The sequence below is a fragment of the Rana temporaria genome, chromosome 4, assembly GCF_905171775.1.
Source record: "Rana temporaria chromosome 4, aRanTem1.1, whole genome shotgun sequence".
In the NCBI taxonomy this organism is placed as follows: domain Eukaryota; kingdom Metazoa; phylum Chordata; class Amphibia; order Anura; family Ranidae; genus Rana; species Rana temporaria.
In genome coordinates, this window is record NC_053492.1 from 418,254,833 (window position 1) to 418,271,723 (window position 16,891).

The 16,891-nt window shown below is 44.7% G+C and overlaps 1 protein-coding gene across 1 annotated transcript in view; it reads right to left on the minus strand.

Moving 5' to 3' along the window:
- Positions 1-6,341: 6,341 nt before the first annotated feature.
- LOC120937816 (calpain-13-like) overlaps positions 6,342-16,891 on the minus strand; it is a 178,679-nt gene continuing 168,129 nt past the window's right edge. The window contains exons 25-26 of the mRNA XM_040351314.1: positions 14,872-14,918; positions 6,342-7,279 (exon numbers count right to left, since the gene is read on the minus strand). Of these exons, the coding sequence (XP_040207248.1) occupies positions 14,892-14,918 (27 nt within the window). The 3' untranslated portion in view covers positions 6,342-7,279; positions 14,872-14,891. The remainder of the gene's footprint in view (positions 7,280-14,871; positions 14,919-16,891) is intronic.

Consider the following 16,891-nt stretch of genomic DNA (forward strand, 5'->3'; position numbering starts at 1 on the left):
ACACAATACTGAACATGTCTCTCTGTCGTTAGAATACACCCAGCACACTCCTCCTAGGGCAAACAAGACCTAGAAACTTTACTAGTCACAAGAGAAACTATGGGCATACCAGTTACTGGCAGTATGCCAAATTAAAGTGTAAGATCTAGTTAACTGCAAGGCTTCTGGAGATAGAGGAATAAAAAATAAAATAAGTGTTATGTCAGCATTAAAATGTGTCTCTTTTAATGGATTGCAGGGACTTCAATTTGTACTTTCAGAAATACTAACAGCATTCCTGTTTGTTGAATGGGCTGAATGGGAAGGAGCAGTGGCGTAGAATCCTCTTTTGCATCAGAGTTCCACCTTACATCAGTGTCCCCCCTTATATCAATGCCCTACCTTAGATTAGTTACCCTTTTTACATCCGTGTCCTTCCTTACATCAGCGTCCCCCCTTACATTAATGCCCCATCTTACATCAGTGTCCCCCCCCGTACATCAGTGTCCCACTTTACGTCTAAGCCCCCCATACATCAATTCCCCCCTTATGCATCAGATTCCTTCTTTACGTTAGTGTTCCCTCTTACTTTAGAACCCCCCTTACATCAGTTCCTCCCATTATATCGATGTCCCCTCTTACATCAATTTCCCCTATATCAGTGTCAGGAGGGTCAGGACCAGGGCTCAAGTCCTGCGGGAACGCCTGGGAACGGAGTTCCTGCACTTTTTTCACAGCAGGAACTCAGTTCCCTTTGCAGGACTAGAGCAGCCGAGCCACCCGAGCCAATCCTTCACTAAGCGGTGATGCCCAGCTCTAGTCACTGTCAGGGGCAGGCGAACCTTAGTAATCCTTTAAGTTACTGGCCGCTTCCTGTATATGGATTCATCAGGTAGTGTGCAGGTATTCCGTCACTTCCTCGATCCCGCAATGTCTCCTGGGAGCTTTTGTCATTGTTCCCAGGAGACATTGTGGAGGTCTGCCGCAAGTTATCGCGGGATTTAGAAAGATTTAGAAAAAAAAACATGCAGTTTTGTAATTATGCATATGAGCGTATCATTTTTTATTTTTTTTGGTGGGGGAGAGGATCTTGGGTTGGAGTTCCCACACTTTTTTCCCCAGGACTTGACCCCTGGTCAGGACGCTCTCTACTTTGCAGATAGAGAAAGTAGCTGTGTGTTAGTGGGCGTTCTGACACTCCTGCTCGCCCCCTCAAGAGGCTTTCTCCACACCAGGGAGAAAGCCTTGCATTACTGTGTGTAGTTACAGGCAGAAAAACAGGAAGTGAGCATTTCTCAGAAGAAATAAGGACATTTGAAAGCAAAATGGAAAGATGAGGTAAGTAAAGGAGGACTGCACTAAGGTAAACAAAGCTATTTAGGGAATTTTTTTTTACCTTTACAACCCCTTTAAGTAAGTGGGGACACTGAAGTAAGGAAGGACTCTGATGTAAAGGGGGAATGGCAGAATTAGTAAGTGGACTCTAATGAACTTTTTAGGCAGCAAAATACACAAAGGGCCAGATCCACATACATTTGGATCGGCGCAGCGTATCAGAGATACACTACGCCGCCGTACCTTACCTGGCGTATATTCGAATCCTCAGCGAGTTCGCGCTGTAAGTTACGGCGGCGTAGTGTATTTCTGGCAGGGGATTTCAAATTGGGCGGGTTGGGGGCGGGTTTCATTTAAATGAAGCCCGTCCCCACGCCGAATGAACTGCGCATGCGTCGTCCAGAAATTTCCCGCCGTGCTTTGCGCGAAATAACATTGCAACAACGTCATTTTTTTAACTTAGACGTGAGTTACGTCCATCCCTATTCACGGACGACTTACGCAAAAAAAAAAATCTAATTTCGACGCGGGAACGACGGCCATACTTAACATGGCAAGTCTATCTATACGCAGCAAAATACCAGCTTTAACTATACGCCGGAAAAAAAACGACTACAGACGACGTTAGAAAATGCGACGGCCGCGCGTATGTTCGTGGATTGTCGTAAATTTGCTCATAGCCATTGGTTGCACTAGACATTGCCCATTATTAGCCTATTCACTATAGGCCATTGGGTTGTTTGTCTCATTTGTTCATCAGGCAGTGCCACCACCCCAACACATTTTACTGTACAGCTTCGTACGCCTTCGGACCATAGGTGCAATACTTTGGCACCCGCTGGGTGGAGTTCACGTCGTTTTCCGCGTTGGGTATGCATGGCTCAGAAGACGATCGAATCATCGAAACGTACGTCAGGCCGCGGCACTTACATCATTTCCGGGTCCGCGTATGGTGGTTGTGGCTGGAGCGCACGCCACACTCCGCCGAATACACGCTGCAGACTCTGGAGGACTTTGCTGCCTGTTTTTTGTTTTCTGTTGTCTGTACTCAGTTTAGGGGTATTTTTTTCCTTATTTTAACCACTGCTATCGGAGACTCTTTGTAGATATCTAATTTTTAATAAATTTTACTATACATACTGCACTATTGGAGTTCCCTTTTTTTTTTTTTTTCCCTGAGATACGGAGACACGGGAGGACCACCACCTGCAGAACAGCTGATCCAATCGCGACCAACAGGGAGGAAGCCGATCGTGTTAGCGGTGGAGTGAGCTGGTGATACCTAGGAGCAATTACTGCATGCCTGTCACCCCAAGCGGGGACCTTTGTCTGGTGAGTGGGGAACCCTGAGGGGAGCACCGGGATCACTCTGAATCTGTGCAGCTAGGATCACCCCCTTCACAGAGCTTAACCGATTGGACTCCATATGTTAACTGTTCCCAGGGCTTAACCGATTGGACTCCATATGTTAACTGTTCCCAGGGCTTAACCGATTGGACTCTATATGTTATCTTTCCAGAATGTATTAGAAGTATATGCCGTGCTGAACAACAGTACTGTGGACTGATTTTCTCTACTGTGCATGCTGTGCTGAGCAACAGTATTGTGGATTGACTAATTCACTGTATTCATTGTATACACACTAGGAGCCAGACTGCTAGTATCACACCAGGACTGTCGCTGGTTCACTGTTTATTGCTTGTCATCTGTTCTTATTTGTATATATTTCCAGGTTATGCTCTCGCTGGTAGTACATTGATGCATTATTACCTTGCTCACACATCTTTGTGCATACATGCATTCACTCATATATTTCCTGGTTTGCTCATTTGTAGGGTTGTCCCGATACCACTTTTTTAGGACCGAGTACAAGTACCGATACTTTTTTTCAAATAGTCGCCGATACCGAATACCGATACTTTTTTTTAATGTCATGTGACCGTTTTCAAACCACAATACAGACCAAAGATATTTTCTTTAGAATTATGAAGAACTGGTACATCATGGTGTGGGGCTGTTTTTTAGCATACGGTACTGGAAAACTACATATCATTGAAGGAGTGATCACTGTCAGTGCAGCTCATCGGTGCCAGTGCCCAAAAGTGCAGCTAGCCAGTGCCACCTATCAGTGCAGATCAGTGCCCATTAGTGCATCAGTGCAGGGAGGCAGCTTATTAGTGCATCTCATCAGTGCCACCCAATCAATGCCAGTGCCACCTATCAGTGCCATCCATTTATGAGTGCCATTCAATCAATGCCAGTGCCACCTATCAGTGCCATCCAATGGTGCCATCCAATTTGTGTTCGATGTCACAAAAAAAAAAAAGTATTCTATTTTGGTATCGGGAGTATTTGCGCGAGTACGAGTACTAGCGCAAATACTCGGTATCGGTCCCGATACCGATACTGGTATCGGTATCTGGACAACCCTACTCATATGTCATCACCTAGACTCTGAGCTTATCTTAGACTCTGAGCACTCCACCAGTACATAGCTTACTAGCACGTAGACACATCTATAGCTGATTTGCGGATTGGGTCTCCAGACCCTTCTACCTGCTGGTTTTAGCTCATAGCCATTGGTTGCACTAGACATTGCCCATTATTAGCCTATTCACTATAGGCCATTGGGTTGTTCGTCTCATTTGTGCATCAGGCAGCGCCACCACCCCAACACATTTTACATTATCACCTTTCTCCCTAGGGGGACAGTTTCTAGGGGGGCAGCAGCCTTTATCTCAGTCCCAGCGCAGGTTCAGTCTTTATATCTTTGTATGAGATCAAACCCAGAAGTCGTCGTATCTTGGTTTGAGGATTCAAACTAAAGATACGACGCAGGAAATTTGAAAGTATGCCGGCGTATCAGTAGATACGCCGGCGTACTTGCTCTGTGGATCTGGCCCAAAATGTCTAAAAAAATATAGTTTTGTTACAATTGGATTAAAATACAAAATGCAAATTTAAGTTCTTGTGATATATTACTACTCAAATAACCACATAGATATCACCATAATCCCCAGTATGACCCCAACATAACTATATGAATACGCCAATGAAATGCAGCAGTTAATGGGGGGGCGAGCCCTGGACAAGTAAATGTACCTATATTAAAAGTCAGCATCTACAGTATTTGTAGCTGCTGACTTTAAAAAAAAAAAAAAGACTGAAGTACCCCTTTAGGACAAAACCAGCACCAGCACCAGCACCAGCACTCAGTCTATCTACATTTCATGTAAGCAAGTGTGGCTTAAGAGTAAAAAAACAGATGACTATTAGCCAGTTTGATCATGAAAACATGAGAAATTTAGAACTGAAGTGTCACACTGTAATATTCAGATTGAATAATTGTGCATTGTTTCATTTTTCCAGCCCTGATGAAGGGGAGAAGGTGCACCACACAAAATGCAGTGGCTTTGCAAACAATTTATTAATGAAATTGGGATTGGAATTAGGGATGGGCTGAATATACCTGGGTCAGTACGAGACAGGTTTGGTGAACACCACAGAGGTTCAGATGCTGAAACCTCATTAAAGTCAAAGGGAGCTGAATATTAAAAATCAGTTCTGGACATTTTTTAGGCTATTTCCGCATACACATGATCGGTAAATCTGATGAGAACGGTCTGATGGACCGTTTTCATCGGACCAAACCGATCGTGTGTGGGCCCCATCGTTTTTTTTATCCATCGGTTAAAAAATTGCAAACTTGTTTTAAAATTAACCGATGGATACCTAACCGATAGAAAAAAAAAGGTTGTTTGTAGGCACGTCCATCGGTTAAAAAATCCAAGGCATGCTCAGAATCAAGTCGACGCATGCTTGGAAGCATTGAACTTCATTTTTTTCTGCATGTCGTTGTGTTTTACGTCACCGCGTTCTGACATGATCGTTTTTTTAACTGATGGTGTGTAGGCACGACTGACCATCAGTCAGCTTCATCAGTTAACTGATGGAAAAATCCATCAGACCGTTCTCATCGGATTGACTGATCGTGTGTACAGGGCATAATAGGTAAGGGATTGTCAAACAAATGACATGGATGGCTGGACATTGCCTTCATGAGCATGTACCAAAGCAAAAAACATTTTTAAATTCCATTTAGTGGGGAGTAGTAATTTTATTATTGCTTACAGTGAAAAATAAAAATTGCTGTGATGTCATTGACCAAATATAGTCATGTCCAATAAAATTTTACATTTTTTATTTCATCCGCTGGAGCTGTCATTCGCGTATGAGCGGTCATCTGGAACAATTTGTGGCAATGGTCAGCAGATTTTTTATTGGCAGGAGTTGTTCATGGTGGATTTTTATTGGTGGACAATGTGATTGACAATAGATGCACATTGTGGTAGATTTTTGTGTAAGTGTTTTTATTTATAGTTTACATATTTTTTGTGAACGAGCTGGGGTATAATGACCTAAGCCCCTTGCCTACGGAACACTATAACCATTGGGTCTGGCTTGTAGAGAAGAGGTTCTTGTTCTCATCAACATGGGGACATGGTGTTTTGCCAGGGGGGTCCCCGTGGAAGCCCCTGCATGCTGAGGGCATGTGGTCTGGTATGGTTTAGGAAGGGGCACACACTTGTCCCTCCCTCTTTTTTTAATATCTCCTGGACACATTTTTTACAACCTTGACAGTGGAAGAAGGACACTGTCATATACACCGATCAGCCATAAATTTATGATCACCTTTATGACAACCCTACCATTGGCAACCCTGGTTGTGTAATGGTATAAGCCAAATGATCAGACCAGTGGTTATATGCAATTTCTACTTTACTAAACAATGGAGGTCAACATAACAGGGGATATCATATAAACACGGGTGTGCAGTATAGAACATTAATATTAAAAGTAGGGAAAAACAGGAACGGACGAAATGAGAACAATTCTACAAATGGCCACTAGACGGCAATAGAGTTTCTGAGTTCAGTTCAACTTCTGTGAGAGAAAGAAGACTTTTTTCCACGGGGAACTGAATTTTTTCAGTACCATTTTAACTTCATAACAGAATGACAGAGGAATTGCTTTTTTGAACATTTATTAACTTCTGTCGGCCTATAATTTATTTTTTCAAAAAACAAAAATTAGACACATAAAAACATCCATAACATTTTAAATATTACAGTTCATTTAAAATTTCTTCTAAAATTATTATCTACAAATTCAGGTAACAGGTTGAGATCAACTCAAAATAAAAACTTCAGTAAGGGCTGGAATTATGATGGACCACAAAGGTTTTGGGGCTTTGAAAGTAAGGAACTTTATGTGGAATGGTAAAGGGATTCTTTGAACTTCTTTGTAGTTTGGCTCGGGCCATGAAAGTAACCAAGAAAACCACCAGGGGCCCCCCACTAGGGAGTTTATTAAGGCAACTTAAACATAGAAAATCAGTGTACAGGTAAGGAAACCCTGATCTTGAGCTGTGCTTAGTAACAAATCTCTCTTTCTTCCCCCCATCTCTGAGTTTATTTATTGCCTTCAGCAATGAACAGAGGAAAACTGATCCATCAAAATCTTGCTATCGGGCCACTTAAATTTAAGTTATGTCCCTGGTCATGTTCCAAGAATTAAGATAGGCTTCTCAAAAATGGTGTTCAGAATACCTATTAAAGGGGAGCAAGGAACCCGTGGATATCATTCACAGTCAGTGCACAGTAATGTATAGAGTGCTGCGGGAAACCAGGGGATCTGGAGAAGTCAAAGTACCTAGAACTCCGGAGTGTGTACATCCATCCCGTGTTACCATATAGTCCTAGTGCTAAGTGCATCACATAGTAGCTGAATTTGCCGCACAACTGTACATTAGCCTTAAGCTGCTATAAAAATATAGAGTTTAAAAACAAACATTTAAAAAACAATTAAATAATAAAGCACACTTTGGTGTTAATCTTTCCAAGTATTCATTTTGAAGATCAGTCTTCCGGTTCGTCTTGTGTGTTCACAGTGGGTGGCCATGATGCTAGAAAACCAATGGGATATGTTACTGTAGTACAAACAAACTTTTTACAGTATTTAAAAATGTTAAGATTTTGCTGCCGTAGCTGGTTTTTAAATTTTGTCTCCTGTACACGTTATAAAACCCCCACATATTGTATATTTTAAAAAGCAGAGGCCATAAAGAATAAAATGCCACTAGTTGCTATTTTTTTTAAATCACACTATATTAGTGCAACCGTTTATTAAATACATACACATAATATAATATATACACAAATATATAATAAAGAATACACTCAAGTTAATTTTAGTGTTTGCAAATATGAGATCTTACCCAAATTTTTGGTAAAATATAAAGATACCCAAACCTCAACAATTGTGTGCATCAGTAAAAATTATACAACCTTTGGTGTCCAAAATAGTGCATTAGCAATGTTTTTAAAGCTTGTACAGAAATATATATATATATATATATATATATATATATATATATTTTTATGCGTCACTGTAAAGGTTTACAGTTTTTTTAACTTAACTTTATTGCTATCACAGCAGACCAATAGCCCCCTATGTGATAGCATGTTTACAGTGACATGTTGTCTTTAAGAACCCTGATGTCTCCCCTGCGCTCTACTGAAGTGATTTAACCTGTAAAGTAAGTCAATTTCAATAAAGGAAAATTGCTTAATGTGGACTAAAAATCAAATATAGCTTATGTTATAGGATATATTAATATGAACCCTTGTGTGGCTTTAACAGCCTCCACTTTTCAGCAAAGTCTTTCCTTTGGGAATTTGGGCCAATTTAGCTAAAAGAGCACTTACGAGATCAGGTACTGTTGTTGTAAAACCCAAAGGTGTTTATTAGGGTCTAGGTCAGAACTCTTTGCAGGCCACTTAAGTTCCCCCACACCAAATTCATCAAACCATGTCTTTATGGATCTGACTTTGTGCACAGCCATACTCGATTAGAAGAGAGCCTTCCCCAAACTGGACAATTGTCTAATATGTCTTAGTATGTATTAACAGTATCATTCACTGGAAACTCAATGATTTTCAGGGTATCTAAACTTTTGGCCTTCTAGTAGATGTGATGATACTCAGGTGTCCATATACCGTACATTTGACCATATGGTGTATATGCTGGAACCTTGCAGTGCTTCCAATGGGACATTAGACATACAGCAGGGTTTAAAATTTCAAGTCCTGAGCTACTAGCCAGGCCTCAAGGCGTACTCGCCACCAGTTGCCCCACCCAACCCCTACCATGTCCCGCCCCCATAAATTATCTCATAAAATGACACTTAAATGTTTTATGCAGAATTAAGTTATACAAATAAATATTAACAACAACTTTATCTGTGCCCAAAAATGCAGCCTGCCCATGTCTACCATAGCAGCCAGTGTCCCCATTGCAGCCAGTGTCCCTAGTGAAGCCAGTGTCCCCATTGCAGCCAGTGTCACCATTGCAGCCAGTGTCCCCATTGCAGTCAGTGTCCCCATTGCAGCAAAATGTCCCCATAGCAGCCAGTGTCCCTATAGCAGACAGTATCCCCATAGCAGCCAGTGTCCCCATAGCAGCCAGTGTCCCCATTGCAGCCAGTGTCCCCATTGCAGCCAGTGTCCCCATAGCAGCCAGTGTCCCCATAGCAGCCAGTGTCCCCATTGCAGCCAGTGTCCCCATTGCAGCCAGTGTCCCCATAGCAGCCAGTGTCCCCATAGCAGCCAGTGTCCCCATTGCAGCCAGTGTCCCCATTGCAGCCAGTGTCCCCATAGCAGCCAGTGTCCCCATTGCAGCCAGCGTCCCCATAGCAGCCAGTGATCCCATTGCAGCCAGTGTCCCCATAGCAGCCAGTGTCCCCATTGCAGCCAGCGTCCCCATAGCAGCCAGTGATCCCATTGCAGCCAGTGTCCCCATTGCAGCCAGTGTCCCCATAGCAGACAGTGTCCCCATAGCAGACAGTGTCCCCATAGCAGCCTACCTGTGCTGAGTGAGAGGAGGAGAGGAGCCAGAGCCGGAGCCACCGACGCCGCAGCCTGGTTGTTCAGAGCGCGGGGAACATGACAGCTTTCAATTCAATAGCTGTGTTCCCCGCCGCGAGCCGCCATATACAGCCCCTTCCCGTTGTCTGGGAAACTTTGATAGGCAGATCACCCATCCAATCCTGGGATGGGTGATCTGTCTATCAAAGTGCCCGGACAAGGGGAAGGGGCTGTATATGGTGGGGAACACAGCTATTGAATTGAAAGCGGTCATGTTCACCGCGCTTTGAACAACCAGTCGGCGGCGGCGGCTCCTCCGTTTGCTCGCCCCCCCCCTGCTCCCAGGCAGCCCACACTCGCCAGCCCTCAAAATTTACTCGCAAAATGCGAGCAGACGAGTGCAAATTTGGAGGGCTGACATACAGTATGTAACTATTTTCTTATTCGAGTTTAATTGTAAGATATAGTACACAACAATAGAATATGTCGTTAATACTGGAATTGTTATCCTATTGACCAGTATTAAACCATTAGTAATTATTTGCTTTATATTCTTTATTTCAGTTACATATATATAGCTATCAATTCACGCATCGCTAGATAAGTATTGAACACGTCACCATTTTCCTAGGTAAATATTTTTCTAACGGTGCTATTGACATGAAATTGTCACCACATGTCAGTTGCAATCCATACATACAAAGAAACCAAAGCAAATAAGTTCAGAAATTATGTTCTGTGTAATAAAATGGAATGACACAGGGAAAAAGTATTGAACACGCTAACTGAAATGTATTTAATACTTTGTACAAAATACTTTGTTGGTAATGACAGCTTAAAGACCCCTCCTGTATGGAGAAACTAGTCCCATGCATTGCTCAGGTGTTATTTTGGCCCATTCTTCCTCACAAACAAATCTTGAAGGTTCCGTGGGTCTCTTCTATGAAGTCTGATCTTTAGTTCTTTCCATAGATTTTCTATTGGATTCAAATCAGGCGATTGGCTGGGCCATTCTAGCAGCTTTATTTTCTTTCTTTGAAACCACTTGAGGGTTTCCTTGGCTTTGTGTTTGGAATAATTTTCTTGCTGAAATGTCCACCCTCATTTCATTTCCATCATCCTGGTAGATGGCAGCAGATTCTTATCAAGAATGTCTTTTTTCCATTCATCCCTTCTTCAGTAATATGAAGTTTGTCAGTACCGTATGCTGAAAAAAAGCCCCACACCATGATGTTCCCACCTCCAAACTTCATTGTTGGTATAGGGGTGTTTTGGGGGTAACGTGCAGTGCAATTTGACCTCCAAACATGGTGTGTATTGTGGCATCCAATGAGTTTCATCTGACCAGACTATATTATCCCAGTATTTAACTTTGAAAAAGCTTCATCGTGCTTCTTCTTCTTCTTCTTCTTCTTCTTCTTCTTCTTCTTCTTCTTCAGCAATGGAGTCTTGCGTGGTGAGCGTACATACAGGCCGTGGCGACTGAGTGCATTACTTATTGTTTTTTTTTTAAACAATTTTACCTGCTAATTCCAGGTTTTTCTCTTCTGATAATTATTTTCACTCCTCTGTCAAAAATCTTGCGAGAAGCACCTGGTTTATGGTCAAATGATGTTCTCCTCAATTTTGATTATGGTCTCAACAGTGCTCACTGGAACATTCAGACGTTTACAAATCCTTCTGTAACCAATGCCATCAGTATGTTTTGCAACAATAAGGGCTCTTTCACACGGAGCGGATCCGTAATTGATCCGCTCCGTTAGCCCGTTTGGCTCAGCGGGGATTCCTCCGTAATCCCCACTGAGCTGTCGGCGGACAGGGCAGTCCCCGCACACAGTGCAGAGACCGCCCTGTCTCTCCTCCGCTCTCCCCTATGGGGAATCGGATGAATACGGACCGCCTGTCCGTATTCATCCGATCCGTTCCGCCTGACGGAAGAAAAATCGGGTTTTCTTCCGTCCGCAAAAACGGATCTTTGCGGACGCGGATGGTTGCGGACGTTAGAGAGCTCTCTGCTTTTACAAATAACAAGATGTTTCTTGTGTGACACCTTGGTAATGAAACACCTTTTTATAGGCCATTAGTTGAGACTGAAACAGCTGACATTAATTTGCACTGACAAAGGGCAGGATTGCTTTCTAATTACTGAAAGATTTCAGCTGGTGTCTTGGCTTCCCATGCCTTTTTGCACCTCTCTTTCTTCATGTGTCCAATACTTTTTCCCTGTGTACTTCCATCTTATTACACATAACTTGTATGGATTGTATGGGTTGTTACCGAGGTGAAAATTTCATGTCAATAACATTTACCTAGAAAAATGGTGATGTGTTCAATACTTATTTTACCCGCTTCATGTTGTACATTCACATCAGTCCCTGCCCTCAAGATGCTTACAATCTAAGGCCCCTAACTCACATTCATAAATACACATACTAGGGCCAATTTAGACAAGAGCCAATTAACCTACCAGCATGCCTTTAGAGTGTGGGAGGAAACCACACAGGGAGAACATGCAAACTCCAGGCAGGTAGTGTTGTGGTTCGAACTGGCGACACTACTGCTGCTAAGTGGAAGGGGCTTATCCCTTGTGCTGCCCACATGATCCTAAAATATAATAGACTTTCTTAGCTTATTTTTGTTTCTCTACAGCAGGGGTCTCCAAACTACGGCCCGCGGGCCACATCCGGCCCGCCAGGCCATTTATTCCGGCCCGCAGCGTGAATCCTTAGTTCCCCTGTTAGTTGTGGAACCTGCGCTGCATATTCGCCCCAGGCAATATGCAGCGCAGGTCCCGCAATCCCTCCCGGCGTCTCACTGTGTGTGTTGGCTGCTGGCTGGGACCACGGCATCCCAGCAGCCAATGAGGTGTTTAGGGCAGACCTGTTGCCGCCTCCCTGCTCCCGCCTCCCGCCTCGCTGTTAACCAGTAACGAGTGTGTAATACCAGCGGGGCGGGAGTCGGGAGATGCAGCAGGTCTGCAGTGCACAGCCAGTGATGGAGAGTGGAGACGCGCTGGACACATGCAAGGAGGGGGGCTGATACACTTGTGTGGGGGTGGGTTGAATGGCGCTGATGGGGCACAAACATCTGGGGGCTGATGACTCTGATGGGGACACACGTGGAGGGGGTTTTTCATACTGATGGGGACACAAATTTTGGGGGACTGATGACTCTGCTGGGGACACACGTGGAGGGGGGGTTGTAGACTGATGGGGGCACAAATGTTGGGGGGCTGATGACTCTGATGGGGACACAAATTTTGGGGGACTGATGACTCTGCTGGGGACACACGTGGAGGGGGGGTTGTAGACTGATGGGGGCACAAATGTTGGGGGGCTGATGACTCTGATGGGGACACAAATGTGGGGGGGGGTGATGACTCTGATGGGGACATACATGTGGGGGGGGGGCTGATGACTGATGGGGACATAAATGGGGGGGGGGCTGATGACTGATGGGACATAAATATGGGGGGGGGGGGGGATGACTCAGATGGGGACATAAATGTGGGGGGGGGGGTGATGACTCTGATGGGGACACAAATATCTGTGGGGTTTGATGGGGACACAAATGTGGGGGTGCTGGTGGCTCTTATGGGGACACAAACATGTGAGGAGGGGGGCTGATGGCTCTAATGGTGACACAAATATGCAGGCGGGGGTGGGCTGTGATGGGGACACAAATGTGCAGGGAGACTCGGATAAATGATGGGGGGGCTCTAATGGGGACACCAATTTTTGGGGATACTGATGGGGAAACAGATGAATGCGGAGACTGATGGGGACACAGATGAATGGGGACACAGATGATGGGGACACAGATGGATGGGGACACAGATGATGGGGACACAGATGAATGGGGACACAGATGATGGGGACACAGATGAATGGGGACACAGATGAATGGGGACACAGATGATGGGGACACAGATGATGGGGACACAGATGATGGGGACACAGATGATGGGGACACAGATGAATGCGGAGACTGATGGGGACACAGATGAATGGGGACACAGATGAATGGGGACACAGATGAATGGGGACACAGATGAATGGGAAGACTGATGGGGACACAGATGAATGGGAAGACTGATGGGGACACAGATGAATGGGGAAACTGATGGGGACACAGGTGGATGGGGACACAGATGAATGGGGACACAGATGAATGGGAAGACTGATGGGGACACAGATGAATGGGGACACAGATGAATGGGGACACAGATGATGGGGACACAGATGAATGCGGAGACTGATGGGGACACAGATGAATGGGGACACAGATGAATGGGGACACAGATGAATGGGAAGACTGATGGGGACACATATGAATGGGGACACAGATGAATGGGGACACAGATAAATGGGGACACAGATAAATGGGGACACAGATGAATGGGAAGACTGATGGGGACACAGATGAATGGGAAGACTGATGGGGACACAGATGAATGGGGAAACTGATGGGGACACAGGTGGATGGGGACACAGATGAATGGGGACACAGATGAATGGGAAGACTGATGGGGACACAGATGTATGGGGACACAGATGAATGGAAAGACTGATGGGGACACAGATGAATGGGGACACAGGTGGATGGGGAAACTGATGGGGACACAGGTGGATGGGGACACAGATGAATGGGGACACAGATGGATGGGGAAACTGATGGATGGGGACACAGATGGATGGGGAAACTGATGGATGGGGACACAGATGGATGGGGAAAATGATGGGGACACAGATGAATGGGGAGACTGATGGGGACACAGATGAATGGGAGACTGATGGGGACACAGATGAATGGGGAGACTGATGGATGGGGAGACTGATGGGGACACAGATGAATGGGGAGACTGATGGGGACACAGATGATGGTGACACAGTTGGATGGGGAGACTGATGGGGACACAGATGAATGGGGAGACTGATGGGGACACAGATGAATGGGGAGACTGATGGGGACACAGATGATGGTGACACAGTTGGATGGGGAGACTGATGGGGACACAGATGAATGGGGAGACTGATGGGAACACAGATGATGGTGACACAGTTGGATGGGGAGACTGATGGGGACACAGATGAATGGGGACACAGATGGGGACACTGATGGGGACACAGATGATGGTGACACAGTTGGGTGGGGAGACTGATGGGGACACAGATGAATGGGGAGACTGATGGGGACACAGATGATGGTGACACAGTTGGATGGGGAGACTGATGGGGACACAGATGAATGGGGACACAGATGAGGACACAGATGAATGGAGAGACTGATGGGGACACAGATGGATGGGGACACAGATGATGGTGACACAGATGAATGGAGAGACTGATGGTGACACAGATGATGGTGACACGGATGTAAAGCCTCATGCACGCTGGAAGTTTAGCCCTGCTGCATGATGCTCCAGCGTTTAGGTGCCAGCAAAGAATAGAGGAGCACCATTCAATCTTGCTGTCAGCAGTAAGTCAAATTCTATTCTATTCTTCTTCTACTGTGGATTTATTTATAAATTATGTTTCCGGCCCGCGAATATGTGTAAAATATAGAATGTGGCCCTCGAAGTAAAAAGTTTGGAGACCCCTGCTCTACAGGAAGAGGTTACAAAATGACTTACCAGCATTGTCCAATGTGATACTAGCTGGACATTATAATCTGCATCCACTGGAATATAAGACAAAGTACAATATTGGTAAAATGCTTTCAGGATTCTCTGTAATAATAATCAGTGTTTTCTCTGTATATAAAGATGTTTGTAATCTTAGATATAGTCCAAGGCAACCAAACCGGACTTTTATAGTGTAATCTATATTAAAAATGTCATCTGAATCATGGTTCTTCCCATGGGTGGGCTGCTAAGTGAATACGGAACACAGTAACAAAGTAAGGCCAGTGAATCAGACCACATTGCGTGGCACAGGACCAGGTAGAGAAGACATGAAGAGCAGATAGATACAGTACAGATAAAAAAGAGTGAACACGGTGCACACTGGAGAGGGAAATATAAAATCACTTTTCTTTCTTATCTATTGAGGGGACCAAGAAGTCAATGTCGGCAGTATAACCCAAAGGCAATTGACTTCCTGTGTCCTTCAATGGACATCAATAAATATATTTTACGGTAAGTACCAAAATCCAATTTTTTACAGGGCTTTTTGAAATACAGATTATCTTTAGAGATACTCTGTCATGATGTCCCGAAAGGGCAAAATTACAGAGTCTGGGCCAGATTCACAGTAGAGATACGACGGCGTATCTCTGATACGCCGTCGTATCTCTCAGAGTATCTATGCGACTGATTCATAGAATCAGTTCCGCATAGATAGCCCTAAGATCCGACAGGTGTAATAGACTTACACCGTCGGATCTTAGGATGCAGTACCTCGGCCGCCACTGGGTGGAGTTTGCGTCGTTTTCCTGCGTTGGGTATGCTAATGAGCATTTACGGCGATCCACGACGGTTTTCGCGTTCGTTACGTCGTCGCTAGTAATTTTTTCCCGTCGCAAATTTACACCTGCTTTAACATGGCTTAACTTTAGTCGAGCCATGTTAAAGTATGGCCGTCGTTCCCGGGTCGAATTTCAATTTTTTTTTGTTTTGGCGTAAGACGTCCGGGAATACGAATGGACGCTACGCACGTCGCCGTTCTAAAAAATGACGTCACATCGCGCAAAGCACGGCGGGAATTGCTAAACTGAGCATGCGCAGTACGTCCGGCGTGGGAGCGCTCCTAATTTAAATGGTACACGCCCCATTTGAATTGGGCGGGCTTGCGTCGGACGTGTTTACGATACACCGCCGCAAGTTTACAGGTAAGTGCTTTGTGGATCAGGCACTTACACTGAAAACTTGCGGCGATGTAACGTAAACGGGTTATGTGCGCCGCCGCAATTATTCGTGAATCTGGCCCTCTTTTTATAAACAACATAACAGTCCTTATTGTAACTACAATATGATCAAATTGAAATACAAGGACATAGTCTGAACAGTTCTCCAAAGGGGTGTTGATATATGTAAAATCTTGTTAACAGTCTTTAACCACTTGCCGACCGGCTCACGCCGATATACGTCGGCAGAATGGCACGGCTGGGCAGATCAACGTGTATATATATATATATATGTTGCCCTTTAAGAGCAGCATTGTGGACGGGCGTGCCGCGAGCTCCGTGACTCCGACTGTGGGTCCCTCGGACTCGATGTCCACGGGCATACCCGCGATCATGTCACGGTGAGGAAGAAGAGGGAAATGCTTATGTAAACAAGCATTTTCCCAGTCTTCCTAGTGACAGGACACTGACCACAGCTTCCTGTAATCGGGAGCGGTGATCAGTGTCGTGTCACACACAGCCCATCCCCCCTACAGTTAGAACACATCCCTAGGCACACTTAACCCCTTCAGTGCCACCTAGTGGTTAACCCCTTCCTTGCCAGTGTCATTTTCACAGTAATCAGTGCATTTTTATAGCACTGTTCGCTGTAAAAATGACAATGGTCCCAAAAATGTGTCGAAAGTGTCCGATAAAGTCACATTTATGATAAAAATCACAGATCGCCGCCATTACTAGTAAAATAAAAAAATGAATAAAAATTCCATAATTCTATCCCCTATTTTGTAGACGCTATGGGCCAGATTCAC